Below are 26,838 nucleotides of genomic sequence, written 5' to 3' on the forward strand. Positions count from 1 at the left end.
CCTCACATATTTATTTAGTGTCATTTTCTCCATTTACTTTAACACCATTCCATCATCTAGTACCGGAAGAGAATTTGTACTGAGAATGTTTATTTTTAAAAGACCATAAGTGAAAAAAAATCTTTAGGTTATGCTGAAAAATGTCTTCTGCTGTTGGTAAACTTTCCACTTGTAGCCTGAAAGGACAAGACTGGTTTGTTTATTATGTTTTCCTAGCATCATTTATCGTGATGAATGTTGCACTAAAGATCATGTAATTTTATAGCATTCAAATGCTTAAGTTGACCCTGAACTAGACCTCAGTGATATGATGGGCTGAGAGAGGAAGTCCTGTGTTCAGGTCCACTTTAAAGTGAGTCAGTAGAGGTGTTTTTGTTATCTTCTCTTCTAAAGATCCCAGAAGAGGTGGTTTCTGAACAGATATGAGGATCAGGACACCAGGCCCTTCAGTATTTATGACTCAAATCCACGTAGCTTAGGTTTACTGGTTCTTGTAACAATAGGCAGCACCCGTGCATTCAGCAGAGGAGAAGCGGTAGCAGAAGTATCCGTAGGTACAAAGGTCACCCGCTAAATCATTAACCAGCCCCAACATAAAACAGCTTCCATCATAGATAGGATACGTGACAGCTGATAGCAGCTCATTGTCTTAATTCTCAGAAAAAAAAACTATACAAATGGCTGTATTGTTATATTGAAGCTGAACAGCAAAATTCATTGTTCTAATAAAGCATGTGTGAAACGTGTAACCTGCCAAACAGATTTTAATGGTAACCAGGAACACAGAAGAGACGGCAAAAGGAACTGGAGGCCTTCATCTTCCTCTCCTCTGCAGAGGAACAACAAAATATGGGCAAAGCTATTGAAGTCTGTTGACTGGACTGTGCAAGTCAACTGCTAACTGATGAGCTAATCACATTGCTAGTGCTGGGTAAGTGTCAACCAAAACATCCTTTTGTTGCTGCCTTGGGAGACAGTTTACCAGGGAACAGGGTACAGATGACAGATGTGCTGCTTGGTGAGGAGACGATTCTATTGAAGGGGATGGGGGGGTGAACAGGCAATGACCAGTGGTAACTACCACAGCGGTCAGTTGAAGATTTGGATGCATACAGCAGTCACTGGTGCAGCCATCTATCTCTATACCTACTGGGCTAGATATCTAACTTTCTCCATTTTACCACTCTTACATACCGGTATCCCCAGCCCTGATCATTCGGCAATCGTCTCTTACAATTATAGATGCATAGAGGTGTTATCCTCACCACATACAGTTTAAAAAGCTGGAGTGGGTGTCATCTTATGAATATTGTTACAGTCCAAGTCTACATAATTCCCCATTGTTCCACCATGTAAATGCAGAAGCTAGCCTAGGACAGCTTTGCAGGGTTCAGTCAGGCCATCTTTGTTCATACACTAAAGGTAATCTAGGCAGAGTGAGTAAGTACATGGTGTGTTTTATGTCTTTCTGCCTAAAGTAAATACCTAGGAACAGCTGCAGAAACCTCTTACTTCCAGGTCAGCATATTTCTAGAGAAATGGTGTGTACAGGCTGCTCTGCTTTCACTTCTTGCAGGATAACTCAAAACTACCAACCAATTAATGTCCAAGATATTCATACTTTGCAAGATTGGGTGCACAATGCACAGTATATAGCTAGCATTACATTTTGGGGTTCCATAATTATTGGTCATGAGACTATTGCTCATTCCTCTTAGGCCAGGGACTGTTTTGCAAACACTTGTTCAAGCGCCAAAAATCTTAATATTTTCCATTCAATAAACAAGGCTGCAGAAACATCTGTTGGGGTATCAGGACATCCTAGTATCAGAGTTCAACCTCAGTGAGTGTAGCCACCCCTCTCCCCAACCAACATGAGTATAACTGTTATTATTTCAATAATTGTTACAATCAACTATTTGAACTATCCGTCAGCTGAGGAAGTTCGGCATGGCCCCAGAGATCTTGACCAGCTTCTACTCTGCCACCATTGAATCGATTCTCTGCTCCTCCATCCTGGTCTGGTACACTGGAGCCACCACTAGCGACAGGCTCACACTTCAGAGAGTCATCAGGGCAGCGGAGAGGGTCATTGGGAGACCTCTTCCCCCACTTGACCTCCTACACAAGAGAAGGCTGAAATCGAGGGCACTGAGGATCGCTAACGATTCCACCCACCCGGGCCACCGCTACTTCTGTCAGCTCCCACTGGGACGGAGGCTTCGGGCCATCTCCACCAGGACTTCCAGACACAGTAACTCTTTCTTTCCCGTGGCAGTCAGCCTCCTCAATTCCCTCCACATACTCCCATCTGCTCACAACAACTAATGATAGGCCACTCTTGTCTTCTTGTCCTTGTACGGGTATAACTGCTGCTCTTGCATGTAAGGCAAATGTTAGTGTAATATAATGTGAATGTAAATGCTTAGTGTAATGTAATGTGAATGTTAATGCTTGTCCTCTGTGTTATATAGTGTAATACAACTTCTGTTCTATTGCTGCCTCTTCGGAGCTATATGTACCGTGCCAAACCCAATTCCGGGCATGACCCAGTCATGCTTGGCGAAATAAAGTATTCCTGATTCCTGATTCCTGAACTATCATTCTGGAGTTGAACTATGTGGATAACAGAGTGTTGTATGGTACTCTCATCAAATTTGCCAACTTACAAAGCAATACAAAATCCTTTATTTGGAAAATTCAGTCAAAACTTTCCGACTCCAAAAATCAAATGATTCAATCTTCTGTGATCTAGAACTTTTCAGACAGATTTGGTCAAAATGAACTGTGCTTATGGCCAATGTTAATTCATTTTTGAAAGGCAACTCTGATTCGCACATTCTACAGTCTACATTACAAGGAAGAGACATTTATGGAATGAAGTCTCAACAAAAGTGGAATTTCCCTTTAAAAGTGGACCAGTCACCATACTTGTTTTCATTTGTTTCCATAAAGAGTAATAAAAGAACAGTGTGTCCTAGCTAGTAAGCTAACTGAATCTAGTGCACATATTCCAGTCTGCAAAAGGGCTATTCAAAATATTCTACAGTTCAGCATGTTAATCATTAACTGCAATAGCTATTCAAGCAGAATCCCCAAACACAGCAGCCAGGTAAGATGCCCTGCAGATTTCCTGACTATTAGTGGGGAGGGCCTGGGGAGAACTACTGCACAAACCCAGAACAATAACTACTAATGCCTCTAGCAAAACCAGCTTTACATCAGTGCAGACTCACTGGAACCATAAAAACTCACTCCCTACAAATCACCGACATAAGTTCTCTTCATATGCTTCATTATGTAGGCCTGTTAAAGAGGAACTTTAACCAAGGAACTTCCTCCCAATCAGTAGCTGATACCCCCTTTCCCATGAGAAATCTTTACCTTTTATTTAATAGATCATCAGGGGGGTCTGTATAGTTGATATTGTGGTGAAACCCCTCCCACAGTGTGATGTCATGACCATGGTCCTGACAGTTTGCTGTTTGTGAACCTTGTTGCATTCTGGGAAATAAAGGGTTTTTTTCCAACTGCCAAGCAAGCAATATCTCCCTTTTGTGCATAGAACACTCAGTAATGAACATTCCACTGATATCACCCGGCAGAACTAAAGATGTCAACCAGTCATACATTTCAGAATGTAAATCAGGGTGAGGAATGATTTTACAATGACTAAATAATCTATAAATGAACAATGCAAAAAAAAAGCAATTTTTTTAGTTATGTTATTTTCACTGCAGTTTCTCTTTAACTTCTCTACGACCGCCCCACGGCAATGGGCGTGGCCGCGGCGCCAGCCCCAGGACCGCCTAACGCCAATTGGCGTCAAGTCCTGAGGCTGCATTTTGCAGGAGACCGTGCGCAGGCTGCACACGCATCTCCTGCTCAGGGGGCGGAGCTCCGCCCACCTTCAGTCTCCGAGCTGCAACCGCCGCACGGGAGACTGTTAGACAGCGTAACCGCCGTCTTTACTGTTAGTACAGCACTGCAATCAGCAGTAGCGCTGTACTGGGGGCAGCTGTGTGACACGGCTGTCCCCCTGGGGGACAAGAGAGCGCTCGGCTCTCATAGGCCGAAGCCTATAACAGCCGTTCTCCAGGATTGGCCGGTTGGGGGGCGGGAGGGGTTTAAAAAAAATGAAAACAAATAGTAAGAAATAATACAAAAAGAATCAACATAAATATTTATAAAAAAAAAATATAAACACGGGGGGGGCGATCGGACCCCACCAACAGAGAGCTCTGTTGGTGGGGGGAAAAGGGGGGGGGGATATCACTCGTGTGCTGTGTTGTGCAGCCCTGCAGCTTGGCCTTAAAGCTGCAGTGGCCAATTACAGAAACAACAGCCTGCTTTTTAGGGGGGTTTAGCACTGTGATCCTGAAGAGGTTAAAGTTCATCTTCTCTACAGTCTAGTTACTTAGTAATCAGAGTGCTCAAAAGTTACCTTTATGTGTGAAATGAGACTACTGCAAATGAAAACCCACACTGGAGCATTGACCTGCTCCATTCAGAGGCTTCAGAAGCTGCACTTAGGGTCAGACAGCATATATGTAGGGGTTTGTGGACAAGAGTTTCAAGTTCTCATGAAAAGAAAATCAGATGACAATAAGATATTGAATTTTAGCCTACAAATGTAAACCAGTTCTGTGACACCAGATACAATAGAACAACTGAAGTGAGAGGGATATGAAAGCTACCATATTGAATTTCTTTTAAACAATACCAGTTGCCTGGCTGACCTGCTGATCCTATTCCTTTAAGGGCTCGTTTCCATTTGAGCCGCACGCGGCGGCACTTCCGGGTCTGCGGGGACGCAGACGAATCCCATCAGCCGTGCCACGCACGGCTTTGGGATTCGCAGCCTCCTGCACCATTTCGGATGGAGATGCCGGTCGAATCGCTAGCGCAAGCCACCGGCCGAATCGCTTGCGCTAGCGATTCGACCGGTGGCGCTACTGATCCTATGGCTGAGTTTCCCCACGCGATTTGCCTGCGGTGAAACTCTGCTGATTCGGTGCGAAAACCGCACAAGTGGAAACGGCCCTAATACGTTTAGTCATAGACACTGAAGCATGCAGCATATCAGGTGTTTCTGACATTATTGCCATATCGGACAAGAATAAATATGGCAGCCTTCATATCCCTCTCAATTCAGTTGTCCTTTAAATATTATGGGTTTTTACAAACTATAACTTTTGCTACTATTAGACTGTATTAGGCAGATACACATACAGAACAAAGTGGAGGAATGTCTCCCCTCATCTCTTGGAAGCAGCACACCCCACGACAGGTCCCCTTGGACATCTTGCCCCTGCTGTCTTATATTTGATACGTGTGCTTGCCATCCCATTACCTGCAGCTTTGTGGAAGGTGTTTACCGCCTCCTCCAGGCCGCTCCTTGTCTGCCTGTTACAGCGGGTGCCGATCTGAGTATAAAGGGCGCCGATGTTAAATAGAATGCTGGCTTTCTCTAGAGAGATGTTGGGCTGGCTGACAGGAACACCGGTGAAGGAGTCATACCTACAAAGACAGAACATCATGTTATACTAATCTGGGCAAAATGAACACTTGTTACAAGCCTCATTCTAGGTCAGCATATGATGGAACAATACGGACATTGATTAGTCGGTATGTTATTATTATTTCCAGGGCTTATATAGTGCCAGCATATTACACAATGCTTTACAGAGTACACTTAGTAGGGCCGGTGAATACTTACTGAGGACCAGAATCAGTTTCAAATGACTTCAATTAATTAGCTAATTAGTTTGACTTCAGTCTGAGTTTCGTTCAACTTAATTTGAACAGCAGTTTCATCCATGTGATTTAAAGTGACCTTAGAGGGATATGGAGGCTGACATACGTGTTTCCTTTTTAACAATGTCAGTTGGCTGGCTGTCTTGCTGATCTTTTATGCTGAGAATACACCATGAGATTTTTTTGGCAGATAGATGGTTCGATAGATAATTTCCAACATGTCTGATCTGATTTTCGATCGTTTTTCTAATCGATTACTCATTGAAGTGAATGGAAATTGGAAAACGATCACATAAAAAATTGAAAAAACCATCGGACAGTAAATCTGCTGAAAAATCTCATTGTGCATTCCCAGCATTAGGCTTCATAAGTGTCTAAGGGTGGCCATACATGGTACAATTTTTCATCTTTTTTCCGATTAGATCATTTAGTTCGATTATTCCGTTAGATCGAATATAAAGATTTTTCCAGCATGTCCGATCTGATTTTTCTTGAAAAAACGGGATAATAGTTTGAATTTCTTGATTGAAAAAAAAATATTTTCAACTTTCATTCGTTTCGATCATTTAGATCGAATAAACGGGATAATCAAACGTTTTTATTGTACCATGTATGGCCACCACTAGTCACACACCTGGAACTAGTGTGCAGCCAGTGTGTTCTCTGATCTGTATCTGGGTGTGTGGCTTAACGCATTAAAGGACCACTGTTGCGAAAATCTTAAAATGTAAAATATATGTAAACACATACGAATAAGAAGTATGTTTCTACCAGAGTAAAATGAGCCATACATTACTTTTTTCCTATGTTGCTGTCACTTACAGTAAGTTGTAAAAATCTGACATTACCAACAGGTTTTGGGCTAGTCCATTTCTCCATAGGGGATTCTCAGTATGGCCTTTTTTTTTTTTTATAAAAACACTCACTGAAAAAGTTTTATACAAAGATGCTAGCCAGCCTCCCTGCTCGCTGCACACTTTTTTGACAGTTGGACTGAGCAACTGCCATTCACAAAGTGCTTTTGAAAATAAAGAAAAGAAATGAGAACCCCCCATGAGGAGATGGGCTAGTCCAAAACCTGTCAGATTTCTACTACTTACTGTAAGTGACAGCAACATAGGAGACAAGTAATGTATGGCTCATTTTACTTTGGAAGAAATGCACTACTTATCTGTATATGTTTATTTTAAAGGAAACCAGAGACAAGTTATATGAAAAGTTTTATACATACCTGGGGCTTCCTCCAGCCCCATCCGCATGGATCGCTCCCCCGCCGCCATCCTCAGTCTTCTTCAGCTCCGGTCCGGTAACTTCGGCCAGTCTGAGCAAGCGCAGTATGCTCTCTCCGTCTCCATCTCTGGTACACTTTAAAATGCCTCTACACCTGTGATGTGTGTTGCCTATCAGGGATCAGGACCCAATCCACTTAAGCGACATCGCTGGGCCAGTCAGTACAGACACATGCCAGCTGTGTACCTGACGACCTATACCGTTGCTATGCGGGGGCGAGGGAGCATGTGCATGACGTCACACATCAGGCGGGGGAGTGGGGTCCTCATAGAAGTTCACCACGTGTCGAGTGAGTCTATCCGCCACGTGGATCGGTTGGGGGTCGGGGGCTGCCATACACAAGCTGGATTATCGACTGGACTATCTACAAACAGTCAGCTGATTCACCAAAGGCAAGTAAGCAATGTGAGTGACCCTGCACTTTGTATATGTGCACTTACCATGTGAACAGGATGCCCATGTGTCTGCTGGCTGGAAAGAAACGGCTCTCAATGTATCCCAGTTGCTGGAAATAACCGATCAGCAAATCTATTCCAGCTTCATCTCTGCTCGGCGTCCGGCATGCCTGCAAATCACAGAAAAACGGGATTTACACCTTCCAGAGTCTGAAGAACAACTCAAATCTGTAACTCAACAGATAATTTAAAATGCCCACATTCCCTTTAGATTGTAAGCTCCTAAGGGCAGGGCTCTCTCTCCCTTTTGTGTCTTGGAAATCATTATACATATTATTCATCATGCTACTTTTATCACTGTCATTACCAATTCTGTATTCTGTATCGTTTTTGAATGTTGTCTCTAATTATGTATCTTGTATATTGGTGTACACCAAGGATCTGCAAACTTGGCGCTTCAGCTGTTAAGGAACTACAAGTCCCACAATGCATTGCAGGAGTCTGACAGCCACAGTCACGATTCATAAAGGCAAATGCATTGTGGGACTTGTAGTTCCTTAACAGCTGGAGAGCCAAGTTTGCAGATCACTGGTGTACACCATTGTCTGTATTATTTTGTACCCCATGTTCGTTTCTTACTTTGTACAGCGCCATGGAATATGTTAGTGCTTTATAAATCAACAATAATAATAATAATACACCTGTCAATCTGCCACCAGATCGATCATGAGATGGCCCCTTTCTGCCATGTCCAATCAATCCTTCAGCTGGAAATCAATCATAAGATTGAGCGGGTGGCAATGCTGCAGCTCTGATTCTCATCAGATTTGATAAAATTATTGAATTAGAAGGTCGATCGGCCCACCAAATCGAGTAATGTGTGGACATCCTTAGGATTAATAACTGCATACCATAGAGACGAATGTACACTGGAGTTGATTAACCCTTTCATGTTGCGCTCTAAATACCCCAGCAAAGTGTGTTCCCAGTTACATGATCAGACATCACACTGATTGGTCTCCTACCATTCTCAGAGGCTGTAGAGAGATCCCTGTGTGCACAGATGCCTGATGCCAAGAGAGCAGAGTCAGTAAATGAATCTGTCCTGTTCTGCGGCATTATACAGCGACCAAATGTCAGCTGATGAGCAATAAACTGGGAAGTAACTGCTCGTTTCCACAATTCAAGCAAACTAGTCTTTTGGGGTGATTTACACGGACGCTTGGCTGGCGTTTACCGCCGGCATCTGGGACTCGTCGTTAAACGCTCCTATTCAAGTGAATGGGAGCGTTTGTACCAGACATTTACTGTCATTTGCGCGAACGCGGCATTCCGACCCGGATTTTCGCCGTCGTTTGAGGTGACCCTGGACGCTACATGTAACGTTCTGGGTCAACTACCTGCTGCGTCTAGTGTCCCCCTGTGGGAACGAAAAACACAGATCGCAACAGGAAGCTGCTGAAAGCCCGAATGTGACGGGGGATGTCCGTGTGAAGCAGTCCTTACACTGTCTGATGATTAATTTCCTATGTACAGTGCTGATTTACAATGGCATTTTATCACAGGAGGGTGGAGAGCACATATTTCTCGGTAGTATTCAGCAGAATCCTTCACTTTCATTTTCTAGCAGGCAGATATCCATTCCTGACTCCCCCGGCGGCACACTGCCAGGAGTACAGCAGTGATATGATAAGAAGACATGTGCTGCTTATCATTCTGTCAACTGCACTATGAAAATAACCAGTGATGTATGACCGGCTGTTACCAGAGAGATACATTTTATATGTGTGCTGTCCTAAAAACTCATTGGTTTTAAAGTACCGGTATTAGTGTAATTCTACTTAAAGCACACCTGGCCTGCCTAAGCTAAGCAGGAGGGATATGTTCATCTCCATATACTCTAGTGTGCTCTCTGTTCCTCTCTTTGTTCTCTCTGGTCCCCATAATCACTCCTTGAAAAATAGGACTCTTCGCTAAAGTGAAATGTTCAGACATGGTGAGTCATGCTACGATGTTCCCAACAATCCAGAAGAGGATTAAGATGAAATGGAGCTCATGCAAGGTACTAGCTTTCACTTCCTCCCTCCTATAGTCTTTTTGGTAAGTTGAGTGGTCAGAAAAAGTGTCAGCTGTGCCCCTTGATGCCCAAGGCAGTTGCCTAGGTTGCCTCGTGGATGATCCTGCTCTGCACCTATCACCCTCTTATTTCCTCCTAAGGGGAGTGAATAGCAAGGGGATGAGAAGGAAATGGAGGGTGATTGGAGGGAGGACTGCAGGAAGCCTGCCCCTTCCTGTCTGAAAATTGGAATTAAGCCAATAGGCACATTTTTTAAGAAGTGATTACGGGGATGGGGGAATGAGAAGAAGAACAGAAAACACACAGACAGAGGTAAGTGGATCCAGCAGCAACCTACCTCTGTGCTTACCTTGGGTAGCTTTGCTGTGGGTCAGGTATGCTTTAACCACTTGACGACCATAGGCTTACACCCCCTAAAGACCGTGCAACTTGGTGAGGGTGCTGCACAGCCCTGCAACTTAGCACACACATGATTCTTACCTCCTTTTAGTGCCCTTAATAGCACACTCTGCCGGAGGTATCTGATCGCTGCTGCAATCTTTTTTTTTTTTTTTTTTCATAAGAAAGGGGAGGCTTTTCCCTCCCTCCTTCCTCTCTCTCCCTCCCCCCGCGCCATCCTAATCGCCATAGGGAGACGATCGTCACTTATCCCCGCCTCTCATAGGCATCCATTCCCTACCCAATCCAGGGGACAGCCAAGTGTCTGCTGTACAGCGCTGCAGGAGATCGCAGCGCTGTGCAAAGGTAAACAAAGGGCAATTAAGTCCCCTTTCGGCAGAAAACGGCCTGCTAGCCGTGATAGCAGCTAGCAGACTGATCACGGAAAACTGGCAGGGAACGATCGCGCATTTGCGCATGCGTTCCCTGCCAAACTGCAGCTTCAGGACTTGACACCAATCGGCATTAGGCGGTCCTGGGGCTGCCACCGCCGTCACATCCATTGGCGTGACACGGTCGTTAGGTAGTTAAAATGGAGCTATATGCCCTCAGAACTGAAAAGATACATTTATTTATTTGTCAGGAATGATGGTGTTACCTCTGCAGCGGAGAGCGGCGCGGCCGCCGCTCCCATGTCTGCCGTCACGGCGGATCCCGCCGCGTCCTCTCGCTCATCTCCATCCGGCAGAACAGGTCTCTCCAGGTTACATCAGGCCAGAGTAGTGCACGCGCGTACCCGGAGACAGGACCTTTATGCATTGAGGAGGCGGGTCAGCTGACAGCAGTGGTCTGGCTCTTGCCACTGATTGGCCGGGATTCGCTGAGCGGGACCTTTTGGTATGATCATCTGTATTTAAAACCTGGGCTGTCAGTGGCTCCTCCTCTGCTGTTGCTGAAACTTTGCAGTGAAAGCTCTCAAACCTTAGTCAGATCCGTGTGTGTTTGATCCGGCAGGACCCCGGGGATTCACACTTAGCTTAGGAAAAACATATTATTGTATATTGATATTTGTGTATGACTCTTTGTCTGAACTTTTGATTACTCTCTCTGCCTCTCGATTCTGTACCTTGCCATTCTGATCTGCTGCCGACCTCCACTCTGATTTAGCCTCCTGATTCTGTACTTTCACCCATTTGACTTGTTGCCGACCTCTGCCTGTTCTTTCACTACGAGTTTGCCTGACAAGAAGGAATTATCTCTGCAACACTATTGAATGTGTGTGCTAGGACCAACAAGAAATTGTATAGAGACAGAGGAACTAGGCCCTTTTGAAACAGCACCACACATATAGATATATAGTCCCCCAGCTCTTGATAAAGCGGCGTAATAGCCGCGGAACCGGTGGAGACATCCGCCTGGGGTCCTTCTTCGCCTAGCCTGCCTGTTCCTTGCGCTCCGATCCGGATAAGTATATTGCACATGTGTTCACTTTGTTACTTGCTCAGTATGCAGTATCATAGTCACTTTTGAATATTGTGTTTCAGCTTCACAGGTTTTTTGTGTATTCACTTAGGATTGTCTGATCATATTGCATCTCTTTGATATATTGCATCATATTGATAGCACTTAGTACACTATTAGAAATTACTGTCATTAGGACAGATTGCACTTTACCACTTGTATACTTGCAATTAACTAAACCCGGGTTCAGCGGATGGCTCTTTTATGAGCACCCCTAGAGTTACTTACTGATTATTATATTCATATTGAGCGCTACAAAATTCATGGTTATTGATGATACAGGCGGCATATATATTTTAATTGTTTTTATGCTTATAGTGATGTTATAATGTATTGAATAAATTGTATATTTTTGAAGACTATATATATATATATATATATATATATATATATATATATATATATATGTGGTGCTGTTTCAAAAGGGCCTAGTTCCTCTGTCTCTATACGAGTTTGCCTGACGTTATTGTACCACTGCCTGACCGACCCGTTACCGACATTGCCTGTACGACCTCTCTGAATTTAGTGATAGTCCCTATCGTTAAGGTGGCCCAGCAGTCCCCAATATACAGGGGGCCTGGAAGAAGCCGCACGTAAGTTTAACCAGCCACCTCATTGTCACTTTAGGTTCTCTTTAAGTCTCTGCAATCCTTATAATCCTTTTGCAGATTCTATCAATTCATACAGAGTATTGAGTAGACTAAAGGTGGCCATACATGTAGCGTCTTGGCGGGCAATCGACCATCCGATTCAATTATTGAATCAGGTGAAAATCGGTACAGCCAAGTGCATGCCCATTCCACGATGTGACCCATTTCGGGCTACGCATGTCGATCGGACATGCTGCAAGATGTCAGCCTTCGTGGTCGATCGGGTATGTGGCGGTAGCCGCAAGCAATATCGGGATGAGTGACGAACATGACAAAACCTCTGGCGCTGTTCCCTCAGTGTATAAATGTACATGTATTATGTGTGTATTTACACACTACCTGTCCTGTGTGGCGGTGCCAATCCATCTTCTGAATCCACCGATCTTCCATAAACGGTATATGCCGGCGGATAGCATGAGGTGTGTGTGAGCTGGCCTACGTGTATGTGGCTATGGAAGAGCGGCGTATTCAGAAGAGGGGTGGGCACTGGGACACAGGAAAGGTAATGTATAAATGCACACATACATGTACATTCATACACTAGGGAAACAGCATTGAGGCGGCGGACACAACAGACTCAGCCAATTCAGCATGAAACCACCTGCGCTGTATGGGCAGCCGACAGATCTCCCTCTAATCAGATTCGAACAGAGAGAGATTAGTCTCTTGGTCGAATCTGCCCATCATCGCCTCATGTATGGCTATTAATGATGAGTAGTTTCTGAATATAAACAAATGTCAGTGACCTGTCAGCATCAGGTGTCAAAGTTTGCTTCCAGTCAGAGGATGAGTCCAGGTATTGAAATGAGCAGCAACGCCATTTACTGCAAGGTTGGCCATTCTGGATAGTCTCAGGGCAACAGAAATCCCACAATACCCAGAGTACTGTTGTCAAGGTTGCGAAACATTAATGAAAACATTACCTGTATAACTACTATTATGTAAAAAATGTTTTGCAGAAAGTGGAATTTCCCTTTAACTTGCACAGGAGAAGCCACAAACACTGTCATTACCTACTGCAATTACACCCTGGCTCTTCCCTGCTAACCTGCACTGGGCAAATGACAACTGGAATATGACTGGCTGGCAGAGGGAACACAGACAGTATTTCTTTATACTGCAGCCTCTTTGTGATCTGTTTCCCATGCTGGTTATATAACTGGTACCTTTAGGGGCCTCTTAGCTGTGTATTGGGCACAAAGCCAGCCTGTCCGGGAGAAAGGCAGCAGCCAGCGAGTTACTTTGCATTGTACCTGGAGATATGTTGGCCGATGCCCACACAACCTGCCTAACCACTACTTGTTGAACACAATCCCAGTTCAGGCGAGTGCAAGACACAGAAACCAGGGCCAAAAGATCTCGGTGTTTAGATCTGAGGCTGGAAGTGAAATGATTATAGAAGATGCCATTGTTAGCTTTATAAAATGCTTGTCATCTGGTTGTTGTGCTGATCCTTTGCCTCTTAATATAGCTACGCACGGCTCAACAAGTCTAGCTAAATCAATTACCTCGATTAAATGTGCTTGTGATTGTTTGTGCAAGCTGGTCTGATAAACATCCAATCAATTTTAGACAGATTGTTGACTGAATCAAGTGAGGCAGTAAATTTAAAGAACCGCTATCGCAAAACAATTGTAAAATGTAAAATACATGTAAACACATAAAGTTAAGAAGTACTATTCTTCCAGGGTAAAATGAGACATAAATTACCTTTCTCTTAAAGGGACTCCGAGCAGTGCAAAAACTATGAAAAGATACATATCATTTTAAAGCTCTCTTTCTCCTCTTTCCAATGATATATAAACCGCCGCCCTACGCCTTTTAGTTTTCGCTATTTTCGTGATTGAAATTGCCGCGGCTCCGGTTTCGTTTCAATCGCGAAAATAGAGAAAACTAAAAGGCGTAGGCTGACGATTAAGGGGTGCTAAGAAAGAGGAGAAAGAGAGCTTTAAAATGATATCCATCTTTCCATAGTTACATTGTATTACACAGGGCGACTTTTTCCTAAAGTCAGTAGCTCCATTCAGCAGAAAAAGTCGCCCTGTGTAATACAATGTAACTATGGAAAGATGGATATCATTTTAAAGCTCTCTTTCTGACGACCCCTAAATCGTCGCCCTACGCCTTTTAGTTTTCTCTATTTTCACGATCGAAATCGCAGCTGCGGCAATTTCAATCGTGAAAATAGCGAAAACTAAAAGGTGTAGGGTGGCAGTTTATATATCATTGGAAAGAGGAGAAAGAAAGCTTTAAAATGAAATGCATCTTTCCATAGTTTTTGTACTGCTCGGAGTCCCTTTAAGTTGCTGTCACTTGCAGTAGATAGTAGAAATCTGACAGAACTGACAGATTTAAGACTAATCCATCTCTTCATGTAGGATTCTTAGCATTTATGCTCAGGCATTTTTTCTTTATGACACTCCCTGAAAATTATTTATACAAAGATGCAGGCAAGCTTCCCTGCTCACTGCACAATTTTTTGGCGGTTGGAAAGAGCAACTGCTACTCAGTAAGTTCTTTTGAAAATAAAGAAAGCCATGAGAATTCCCCATGAGGAGATGGGCTAGTCCAAAACCTGTTGGTTCTGTCAGATTTCTACTACCTACTGCAAGTGGCACCAACATAAGAGAAAGGTAATTTCTGGCTCATTTTACTTTGGAAGAAACATACTTCTTATTTGTATGGGTTTAATTGTTTTTAAATGTTACGATACATAGATTTTTAATCAGATTTCCACTGAAATTTGAAAACAATAAGGTGAGGAAAGGTACATCAGTCACTACTACTCAATTTCCCATCAGGGACCCATATATGACGATGTATACTATCGCTAACATTGAATGCTTACTGGGGACACAGGGAGATAGAAAGAGCATTTTGCCTTTTGGGAGATGGGCAGAGCATGTATTTGTACTGTGCAAGCTGTATACAGACCAATTACAGGGCAAAAACAGGGCATGAAACATACACAAAAACCTTGCCACTGGATGGGCTATCATCTACAATTTAAATGTGAGAATCCTTTCTAATGGGAGTAAACCTACAGTCTGTCCCAAATCAAAACCAACAGAAAGCATCAGCAAGTCTGTTTACAGCACAGAAGTCAGTCCAGCACAACCATGTGCCTCCCAGAGTAGGACTGTATTAAGCTAAGATAGCCAGATTTGTATTGCTCACCCTGAGCACCTATCTCAGGGAAAACACCACATACTGGAGTGGATTTGTTAAAATGGAGTAGATACATCTGGGACATATATAAACAGCATCAACTACTTTCTCAGACACTCTCCCCCTGCACCAGCCACACTACTCAGGACTAGACATTATTTTGTCTGGAGTTGAGTTTTAAAATGCTGCTTGCAATTCAGAAACACTTTACTAGGGAAGTCTCCCTTCTGGTGATTTTACAGGAACATCTGCCTCCAGTATGACTTGCACCCTCCTTTAGGACGTAATGGCATGAGTATACAGTTATTAGGTATACAATAACACACAGTCTCTACCTGTCTGAGGTCCATCAGATCAGCCAGTTCATTTTCATAGTCTGCACCATCTTCACTGTAGTGTTCCAGAATAAAGTCCTACAAATGACACAAGGATATTTTTTTAATATGACAACAGACACAATACGGAGACATCTAGGTTTACAACACTCCTGAAAACCCTCTTCCCAAAGGATGTGACATTATCTCCATTTTGTATATATTGAAGTGGTACACACTCAGAGGTACACACCTAGCCGCTCACTCCGCTCCTCCAATGAACTTCGCCTGAGGCTGACCGCCCCCCGCATCACCCAGTCTGATGCACGCCTCCAGGACTTCTCAAGAGCTGCTCCAACACTATGGAACTTCCTATCTCCACCCATTAGGGCAGCCCCCTCCTTCAACATCTTCATGGAGGCCCTCAAAACTCACCTTTTCACTCTGGCCTACCACCCCTCACTAGTGCTCTAAACCTGCAGATGAACTCTGGTCCCCTACCTCTCGTGTCCCTACCTCTCCCTCTGGATTGTAAGCCTTTGGGCAGGGTCCTCCTCCTTTTGTGTCCTACCTGATCATGCACCTCCATTACTGTGAACCCATGCTATGCATCTGAGTGAACCTAACTTGCCTAATCTCCATGCTCCCCTCCAGTGACTGACTAAGCATTACCTTGTACTTATACTGTGCTGTGTGATCCGGTCTTTCTTGTATTCCTGTACTGTCATGTTGCTGTAGGTCACCCCTAAATATTGTCTGTAACCTAAACTAATGTCCAGCGCTGCGTAATATGTTGGCGCTTTATAAATACAATAAAAATATAAATAAATAAGTGGTAAAAAAAGGACTTCCTGGCAACAAATTACTCCAAACTGTGATCACAGTGCAGAGAGACGGAGAGAGTGCAAGAGATATTGCCAAGCTGCTGTGCATAGTGATGTCACTATTAGCAAGATGGCAGTACCCATCTAGAGAGCGAAGGAAAAGAAAAAAGGTGGCAGAAGTCAGGTATATAAAATAATCTATGCTGTGGGAAGCATATCTGTTATTTCTAGTTGTAGATAGCCTCATATTTGAAAATATGTCTTGAGGACGGGTGTGCTTTAAAATCCCCCACCCTACAACACCCTATACATACACACCCTACAATACCCTATACACCCTATATATATTTCAGTACTCAGGGTGGAGCTAGGAGCCCTTTCTGCATGTGGCCAATGAGGTGTGAGGTATGATGCACCAGACATGCGCCTGTATGGCTATGCATGGTACAGGGCTGGTGTAGGGACTGACCTGATCAAGGCATAACTCTAATGCAGTAAAAAAGCTTTTCATACTTTACAACATGTAACTAAATTCCTTTTTTATACAGAGCTAGTGATTAAATAGTTCTGCGTATGGTAGTGTGAACAGAGTTGGGCAACAGTCCACGTGAGTGGGCATCTTTACCAGTCTGTAAAAGTCTTGGTGGATATGAGTGTGCGCAGGGTTCTTTGGAAATGTATTATTTGACGGGGTCACATGAATGAACCTCTCCCTGAATCCATTCAATTAAAAAAACACTGAAGCAAAAAAAAAAAATGATGATATTATGATTTGTATGTGTAGCACAGCTAAGAAATAAAACATTAAGATCAGATACATCAGTCTAATTGTTTCCAGTACAGGAAGAGTTAAGAAACTCCAGTTGTTATCTCTATGCAAACAAGCCATTAAGCTCTCCACTAACTTAAGGTCCGTACACACGCCGGACTTTAGGCAACGACGGGTCCGTCGTTGCCTCCCGCTGGGTGGGCGTGCCAGCGACAGTCCGGCGTGTGTACGCTCTGTCGTCAGACTGATACGGCTGTTCCTGAGCGATCCGCCGGGCGGATCGCTCAGAAACAGACGTATCAGTCTGACGACAGAGCGTACACACGCCGGACTGTCGCTGGCACGCCCACCCAGCGGGAGGCAACGACGGACCCGTCGTTGCCTAAAGTCCGGCGTGTGTACGGACCTTTAGTCGTGGAGAGGGCTGGTATCTGACTTTTATTATCTCAACTGTAATTGAACTGTTTACTTTTTCTCTGCTAGAGGAGATGTCATTACTTCACAGACTGCTCTGAAAGACTCATTTTGAATGCTGAGTGTTGTGTAATCTGCACATTATAGAATGATGCAATGTTAGAAAAAACACTATATACCTGAAAATAAAAATATGAGAATATTTTCTTTGCTGCTAATCTTCTAGTAATTATTCATAGTACACAACCAATTCATTATATCATATATATTTTTTTCGCTTTAGGCCTCGTTCAGACTATACGCGCTGCCGTCCGCATTTTGGCAGTGCGTATAGTGTGCGACACGTAAGAACAGTAGAAGGGCATAGACAGCCCTTCTACCGTTCCCATCATATGCGCTGCGTGGCAGCGCGATTGCGCTATCGCGTGCTGCACGCATTTTTGGGAATCGCAGCGCAGATCCCATTCATTGTAATGAATGGGATCTGCAGCGCAGCGCATAGGAGCGCAGATGGCGTGCGATCGGACGCGTTGCGTTCCAATCGCACAGCCATCTGCGCTAAATGATGTGAACGAGGCCTCAGTGTCTCGGGGGAACAAGTATAATTTTGATGCTGGAGGGTTACAGTGAAACTCTTAATACAGTCTTTTATTTTTCTTTAAGGTGCCAATTAACAAGCAATCATTGTCTGTCAATATATGTTCTGTCTATCAAACTAACATATCTACAATTCCTCTTCTCCCTCACTCAAAACTAGTGTTACTTGTTTGTAAAAACCACGGAAAAGCATTATGATCAGGTGATAATTTATAAGGATCTGATTTGCTGTGATCACATGAGCAAGACCAGCAAATCAGAACCTTACCCATTTATCCCCTGGTCGCACTGCCCATTCTTCATCACTAATTCTGCAATACACTTGCAATGCCACTCAGGATGCCTAGTTTACACTTTGCTAGTGATGGTCATGTGTAGCAGAAGTCATAGATTTGTAAGTCTTTGATTTACTAGTCATGATCATGTGCTCAAGGAGGATGTGACCTCAGCAAATCAGAGCTTTAAAAATCTATCAGCTGATCAAACCAATTACATGCTTCTCCATGAGTTCTCCTGCACATCACATTGGAAAGGACAACACATTTCCATGCTGCTTCTGTTAGGCAAACCATCCATTTTTTCCTACGCAAAGTCCCCTGAAGGAAACTCCAGGGCTCCTTTTTTCCCTAACGGCACCTACTGTTTTCAGGCAAACAGGGCTGGATTTCTAGACAAAGGCCAAAAAGGCCCGGGCTTTGTGCGGCAGCAGCCCAAGGCGGCACCTGGAAATGATATAGGGGTTGCTGCATATGGAAGAGCAGACTGAAAATGGGGAGAAACACATGAAAGAGGGAATGTGATATCTGAGGGAGCTGTACAAGGAAGAGAAGGGCTGCAGTACATGAATGTTGCACATGGATTGGGAGGGGGCTGCTGTACTTGGAAGATGAGCCATATTCTTGGCCTAGGGGTGGATAAAGTATATAAATCCAGCCTTGCAGGCAAAAGAATACTCTCAGTCTATGCATCTCTACAATAGAAATACAGGAAATACATACTAAATCTATGGTAACCAGTCAGTTATTAGCTGTGTAACATTAGACCCAACTACAGTTTTGATATGACACTGCTTGTCCACCCCACATTGTATGACGCTCTTAGCAGTCATTTCCTAACAGGCTTTCTGCTTAACTAGCAACACTTCCAGAAACCGGACAGAATGTTCTATTGATAATTAACCACTGGGGTATTTGTATTATTCCGCAATATGTGTCAGGTTTGGCACCTTTTGTTTTAGTATCTCTAACCTGTTATCTAAAATAAACTCAGGAATTTCAGTGCAGCATGCTACATTTGTTAACTATACTGTTAATTAAAATAAAAAAATTCCAGAAAAGGTAGGAACGTTCATTACATAATTGTACCCAATCCAATCAGCTGAGGTTGGTTGGGTATGAATGTATGTCTTTCTGGGTTTCCCAGCTCTGCTTAGTGGAAATGCCAACAACATATTTTATCCCTCTTCTTATCATCTGCTTTGAAAGACCACATAAAAAACAGCCTTTTCAGTCCTCCAAAGTTAAAGAGGAACTCCAGTGAAAATAATGTAATTAGAAAAGTGCTTCATTTTTACAATAATTATGTATAAATGATTTAGTCAGTGTTTGCCCATTGTAAAATATTTTCTCTCCCTGATTCACATTCTGACATTTATCCCATGGTGACATTTTTACTGCTGGCAGGTGATGACATTGGAAGGAGATGCTGCTTGCTTTTTTGGCAGTTGGAAACAGCTGTAAACAGCTGTTATTTCCCACAATGCAACAAGGCTCTCACAGTGTGATGTCAAAACCATAGTCCTGACATCACACTGTGGGAGGGGGTTCTACACAATATCAGCCATACAGAGCCCCCTGATGATCCATTTGTGAAAAAGAAAATATTTCTCATGGGAAAGGGGGTATCAGCTACTGATTGGGATGAAGTTCAATCCTTGGTTACAGTTTATCTTTAAGCTGCCCGTACATGTAACGATGCATGAACAGATCAACCAACAGACTGATCCCTCTATGATTGAATCTGATCAGAGAGAGATCTGTTGCCTACCAATACACAGCAGGTTGATTCCCGACAGATTCCTATCAGGAATCAGTCAAGCGACGTGGCCTCTGCTGCCTGTCTGGCAGGCCCCTAAATGTAAATACCCCCCACCAATGTGGTGTAAAATCTCATCTGCCCTGCTGCTGCTGCTACTCCTGGCCTCCTCTGCCGTCACACCACGTGCCACTACATGGTGGCACATGTATGTGGTAGGTGTGTGTGACATCACACACACGCCTGGTGCCACACCACGTGATGAGGAAGAAGGCTAGGAGTCGCAGCAGTGGACAGTTGAGATTTTACACTGCACGGGCACTTGGGGGGGGGGGGGGGCTTGGCATTTACACTTGGGGGCGGCTAGGCAGGTGGCATCTATCACATTCGGTCGAAGCGATATCAAACGCCATTACCGCCGCACACACGATCAAGCACTTTTGACTGAGATCTTCCCAGCACGTCTGTGATGATTTGCTCAGCTGCCTGTGCAGGCAGCCAGCCTTTTGACCATTGTGTAGGTTTGCATGCTGCAGGACTCTGGAAAGAACAGCTTCTGTCAGTTTTGCAGCTTGTGCTTGCAGAGGAATTTGCATACGTTGTCATGCAAATTGCCTGGCCACATTCATTGGAGGCGTGTACTATAAGTACTATGTCTTTCCCACAATGCTTCGCTGTTCATAAGGATTTCGTCCTATGTAACACTCCTGGTGGGGTGTCAGCCTTGCTCTCTGTTTGAACATCAGCTTAGAGTGATTCCTAAATCTGCGCTAGGCAGATTTCCCTAGTGCTGTTAGGATTGTATTATCTGTATTGCCTGTTCTGTCTTGTCTTGCCTGTTTGCCATTGTCCTGTCCCTATGGTGGTTGACAGGAAATGGTTCTGATCTCTGTTCTTGGAGTATAGCTGGTGCAGCGGTGGCTACCAGCTATCTCTTCTGTTCTGTCTCCTGGGATCGCGCTAGCTACTTTTCGCTAGCGCTGGGGATCCTTCTGTTCTGTCTCCTGGGATCGCGCTAGCTACTTTTTGCTAGCGCTGGGGATCCTTCTGTTCTGTCTTCTGGGATCGCGCTAGCCACTTTTCGCTAGCGCTGGGGATCCTTCTGCTCTGCTACTCTGTACTTGGATCGCGCTAGCCACTTTTCGCTAGTGCTGTGGATCCTATCTCTCGCTTGTCCCTGTTTTCGTGTGTCTGTCTGCTACGCTTGCTGGAGGCTCGGTGAGGTAACCGTTAAGCAAGCGCTCGCGTCCTCTGTTTCATGTTTGTCTGTTAATGGTTAGTTAGGCGTGCTTGTCTCTATTGTGCTTATCACGTGGAGACCGCGCATAACCGCGTGCACTGTTGCGAATGAGTGCGGTGTTCGCGGTTAGCTAGCATTTGTTATTTTCCGTATCTCCTCATTGTATTATTTGCTGTGCCTTTGCTAACCTCGTATTCTGTTCTGATCTGCCTTGTGTCTCATCTGGCGATCGCACCTCTCGCGATCGCGTTCCTATTTCATATCTGCTGTTGTGTGTGTGTGCGGTTGCGGGGTGGCGACTGGATTGGCACACACACATACAACCTGTCCCTTTGCTCATTCTCATTCGCAATCGCCTCTCTTGCGATTGCGTTCTGCGTTTTGTACAATTCCTGTCTGGCATTTCTGGAGGTACAGAGGATTGGTTCCTCTGCACTCCCCAGCGCCATCTGCCGACAGGAATTTTCCCTCTACGGGTGCGTAGCACCTTTTGCTGGGTTCCTGCAAATTATACGCTTGTGGAGGATTTCCGCCGTGTCAGCGCACGCGTTGTGCGCTGATCACGGGAAAAGTTCCACAATCGTTACAGTATGAACAGCCCAACCCAAAACCCCAGTGTAGACGGAAATTCCGATTTGTACGATTTTGTCGAGTTTGGGTCCTGTGTCTTTAAGAGCTTTAAAAGGCTTAATTCAGAGACCAAGGCGGAATTTCTTTCTGAATGTGTGAGGTTTTGCCTGAATCCCACCTTTCAGATTTCTGATCCGTCCACGTCGGCTCTTCTGTTTGCCTATGTGCTCTTAAAAGACGATTTGTTCACCTGGGCATATAATCTGTTAAAAATCAATTCTTGGAATGGTAATCTGTATCAGTTGCTTGCAGAGATATTCTCTCACTGGTTTAAACTGCCTGGCTTACCACCTGCTCTGATTGAGTGTGTAGCTGCTGATAAGTCAGCTGATCTTTCCCTTCCATGCAAAACCTTTCAGTATGACAATCAGTTCAATGTGTCTGTTGCCACTTCAGGTTTTAAACAGCAGACATGCAAAGTGGCGAAAAAGAGAAAAACTAAAAAACGCAAGCATCGGAATAAAACACTCCCTATTGATGTTTGTAATGATGTTGTTCCGTCTCCGGCTTTTTTGCCCCAATCCAAAGCTTATGTGGATCCTGCTATAGGTAGGATCGCACACTACATTAAAGCAGTTAAAAAATCTGTTCTTGTTCCTGAACTCCAACCATATGGAGATTATGTGGATACTGGCCTGTTTGAACCCCCATTTGCTTCCTGGGATGTTGGGGCCTTGCTGGAGGAATTCGATTTTGATTGGAAAGCCTTTTGCGATTTTTACATCGCAAAAAGCGAAGATGTCTTGAATGCTTGTCTTGACTCTATGTACCTTCTGATTGATTCCGATGAATGTGACAAGGATGATGTGGATCTGGTGATCTATATATGGCAAACGATTTTGGATGAGTTGCACACACACCAACCAATTGATTCCAATAAAGAGACATCGTTGTCGGATGATTGTTCCTGCCTTTCTGGGGTAAAGCATGTGAGTCTTGACTTTGTGCAATCTGAAATGAATGAGTGTGCCGCTGTGGTTGATTCCTGTGCGAATCCTGAAGGATTCGCTTCTGACAGTGTGCAGTTTGAATCTGTGCGATCTGATGCCTGTTTCTCGGATGTTCCTGCAGATTGTGATCGGCATGAGTCTGCCGGTTTCCTCAAGGATGTGTGGGATCCTTTGTCATTTAGAAACAGATCTTTGAGATCTTCCGTCTGTGACCCTGCTATGGGGAAAAGTTCTCGACTATGCAGCGTCAAAAGTAAATTTAATATGCCTAATAAAGTTTGTCCTGTTGATGTCACTATTTCTTCTGCAGATGAGTCTCTGTCTCACCCTGTTCACACCTGTAAGGGCCCGTTGCCTGGGGACAGTTGCTTCAGGGTTTCGGTCCTAGATGCCTTGCAGTCTGCTCCGCAGATCGCGGAGGTTTGCGCTATAGAAGCGTCAGTTTCACAACCTAAAGTGAATTTTGATTCGCAGGTTTTGCGTTCTGATTCTTCGGATTCGACATTGTTAGCCGAATCTAAGAGTGAGACAGCGCTTCGGTTTTGCGAATCTGATGCTGAACCCTCTTTGCCTTATTCAGAGACGCTTTCTCTGAACCTGCCCTCTACCATGAATAACAATATGATGTCCAATCACACTGACATTTATGAGTCCCTTTCTTGCTCTGAGGGAAGTTTTGACTCTCCACCCTGTACTCTGGATGAGTCAACATTGCCTTGTACAATATCTCCTGCCCTGCCCCTAGAGGCTCGTCTAGGTATTGCTGCTATTTTTACTTGTTTTTCTGCAGTTTTGGAGTTAAAAGCTAGTTTGACTGCCACACAGAATTCTGGGTACAGTGAGAATGAAGTTAGGGAGTCAGTGTGTGTTCCAGTAAATATACCTGTACATTCCCCTCATGATGATGAGATCCAGTCTCAGGTTATGGTGGAACCATTCCTGGGACATCTGCCCTGTCCACAAAATAAAGTTCCAGTTTTGCCCTGTAACATGGATAGTTCAGAATCCTTCCTAGAAAACTTGAAAAATGATGTTCCTGAGGTCTTGTTTGATGTTCTGGAGGTCTCCGAGTTCCTCCCAAAGGGTGCAGAACTTGTAGAAGATGTCTCCTGTCCCCCAAGTCTTTCTGAGGTGTTGCCCTCTTCCGTAGGCATTGCTGCCTTGCTGGCTACCTTTTCAGCTCTGGTGGAGCTTCAGTCATGTGTAGTCAATGATGATATTACAGTCACAGAAATTTCCGAATTTGAATCTGAGTCTTCTTTTGAAAGTGCAGTGCTTGAGACCATTGCTCGTGATGATTCTCTGCCCAGTTCTGGTTTTGGTTTCCTCGTGCCGGACTCTGAGGTTGGCAGTTCCCCGACATGTCCTGAGGTTTCTCCTGTGCTGGTGTACCCCAGTGTGCTCTGTGACCCAGAAAGCCCAAGTGTGCCTCGGTTACCAGCGTACTCAGATGCTTCCTCGGTGGAGACATGCTCTGATTTAGCCTGCCTGCTTGCATGCCCAGAAGTGGTCCCTGAAAGTCTTGATCTTGATGGGTGTCCTCGTAATTCTGAATCCGGAATTGTCATTGGTTCCATGGGGGTTCTTGGTAATTCTCCATGTGAGCCTGGTGATTGTTCTGCCCTCTTGGGATCTCTGTGGAGCTTCAAAAGGTTCTGGGAGATTCCGGGAGAAATTTTGCTTGGTCCCCTGGATAAGATCAACGGTGGCTTTTGTGTTGTAAGGGACACTTCGAACAGGTATTGTGGCAGGTTTGGTATTTTCGGACGCTCCTTGGAAGGTGGTGGGTATTGTCTGGAGGGTGTCGATGGCTTCTTCTCTGGCATTCACAGTCCTGATGGGTGTTATACTGAGACTGGTGGTACTGATAGGCATGTTTCGGTGGCTTCTGTTTCCGATGAGGTCGGTTTCGGGTGGACTGACTCTGGAATTGGACCTTGTCGGGCTGTCCTGACCTTCATGAGTCTTCAGTTTGAGTCTGTTGCTAATAGCAGTTTTGAGGGTCGTCTGGAATTCGACCCTGGAGGGGGGGGTACTGTGATGATTTGCTCAGCTGCCTGTGCAGGCAGCCAGCCTTTTGACCATTGTGTAGGTTTGCATGCTGCAGGACTCTGGAAAGAACAGCTTCTGTCAGTTTTGCAGCTTGTGCTTGCAGAGGAATTTGCATACGTTGTCATGCAAATTGCCTGGCCACATTCATTGGAGGCGTGTACTATAAGTACTATGTCTTTCCCACAATGCTTCGCTGTTCATAAGGATTTCGTCCTATGTAACACTCCTGGTGGGGTGTCAGCCTTGCTCTCTGTTTGAACATCAGCTTAGAGTGATTCCTAAATCTGCGCTAGGCAGATTTCCCTAGTGCTGTTAGGATTGTATTATCTGTATTGCCTGTTCTGTCTTGTCTTGCCTGTTTGCCATTGTCCTGTCCCTATGGTGGTTGACAGGAAATGGTTCTGCTCTCTGTTCTTGGAGTATAGCTGGTGCAGCGGTGGCTACCAGCTATCTCTTCTGTTCTGTCTCCTGGGATCGCGCTAGCTACTTTTCGCTAGCGCTGGGGATCCTTCTGTTCTGTCTCCTGGGATCGCGCTAGCTACTTTTTGCTAGCGCTGGGGATCCTTCTGTTCTGTCTTCTGGGATCGCGCTAGCCACTTTTCGCTAGCGCTGGGGATCCTTCTGCTCTGCTACTCTGTACTTGGATCGCGCTAGCCACTTTTCGCTAGTGCTGTGGATCCTATCTCTCGCTTGTCCCTGTTTTCGTGTGTCTGTCTGCTACGCTTGCTGGAGGCTCGGTGAGGTAACCGTTAAGCAAGCGCTCGCGTCCTCTGTTTCATGTTTGTCTGTTAATGGTTAGTTAGGCGTGCTTGTCTCTATTGTGCTTATCACGTGGAGACCGCACATAACCGCGTGCACTGTTGCGAATGAGTGCGGTGTTCGCGGTTAGCTAGCATTTGTTATTTTCCGTATCTCCTCATTGTATTATTTGCTGTGCCTTTGCTAACCTCGTATTCTGTTCTGATCTGCCTTGTGTCTCATCTGGCGATCGCACCTCTCGCGATCGCGTTCCTATTTCATATCTGCTGTTGTGTGTGTGTGCGGTTGCGGGGTGGCGACTGGATTGGCACACACACATACAACCTGTCCCTTTGCTCATTCTCATTCGCAATCGCCTCTCTTGCGATTGCGTTCTGCGTTTTGTACAATTCCTGTCTGGCATTTCTGGAGGTACAGAGGATTGGTTCCTCTGCACTCCCCAGCGCCATCTGCCGACAGGAATTTTCCCTCTACGGGTGCGTAGCACCTTTTGCTGGGTTCCTGCAAATTATACGCTTGTGGAGGATTTCCGCCGTGTCAGCGCACGCGTTGTGCGCTGATCACGGGAAAAGTTCCACAATCGTTACAACGTCCAATCGGCACACTGGTCGAATAAACGGATTTTGCATTCAAGTAAGGTGTGCTAACCTAACTTTGTTTCTACTATTAATCTTCATTGGTAGCGTCATGGCCTAATTTTGTAGGAACTTTCAGAAAGCTTCTGGATCTGTCAATCAAGCACTCTTTTTCTCTATCGAGCTCTTACTATTGGTTTGGAGAATTATCCAAAGTTTTGCTATTAATAACTTTTGAATGACAAAACATTTTAATGGGTAGCAATTTTAAACATTAGTATATTACATTTAATGTCCAATTCAACGACATTTTCATTTGTACTCCTACCGACTTTTAATGAACTTAGGGGGTAGGGATTGGTTCATGACTGTTGCAGATATCAGAGAGAGATGAGATTGGAGAACGTGTAGGAGTGATGCATTCCGCACAGGGAATTTCTTCAG

General features: G+C 44.6%; 1 protein-coding gene across 1 annotated transcript in view; it reads right to left on the reverse strand.

Moving 5' to 3' along the window:
• The window catches only part of RHPN2 (rhophilin Rho GTPase binding protein 2), a 111,130-nt gene that overhangs the window by 17,054 nt on the left and 67,238 nt on the right, over positions 1-26,838 (reverse strand). Inside the window, exons 5-7 of the mRNA XM_068261050.1 lie at positions 15,572-15,649; positions 7,488-7,612; positions 5,354-5,520 (exon numbers count right to left, since the gene is read on the reverse strand). Coding sequence (XP_068117151.1) covers positions 5,354-5,520; positions 7,488-7,612; positions 15,572-15,649 — 370 coding nt within the window. The remainder of the gene's footprint in view (positions 1-5,353; positions 5,521-7,487; positions 7,613-15,571; positions 15,650-26,838) is intronic.

The sequence above is a fragment of the Hyperolius riggenbachi genome, chromosome 11 (assembly GCF_040937935.1).
Source record: "Hyperolius riggenbachi isolate aHypRig1 chromosome 11, aHypRig1.pri, whole genome shotgun sequence".
NCBI classification, from domain to species: domain Eukaryota; kingdom Metazoa; phylum Chordata; class Amphibia; order Anura; family Hyperoliidae; genus Hyperolius; species Hyperolius riggenbachi.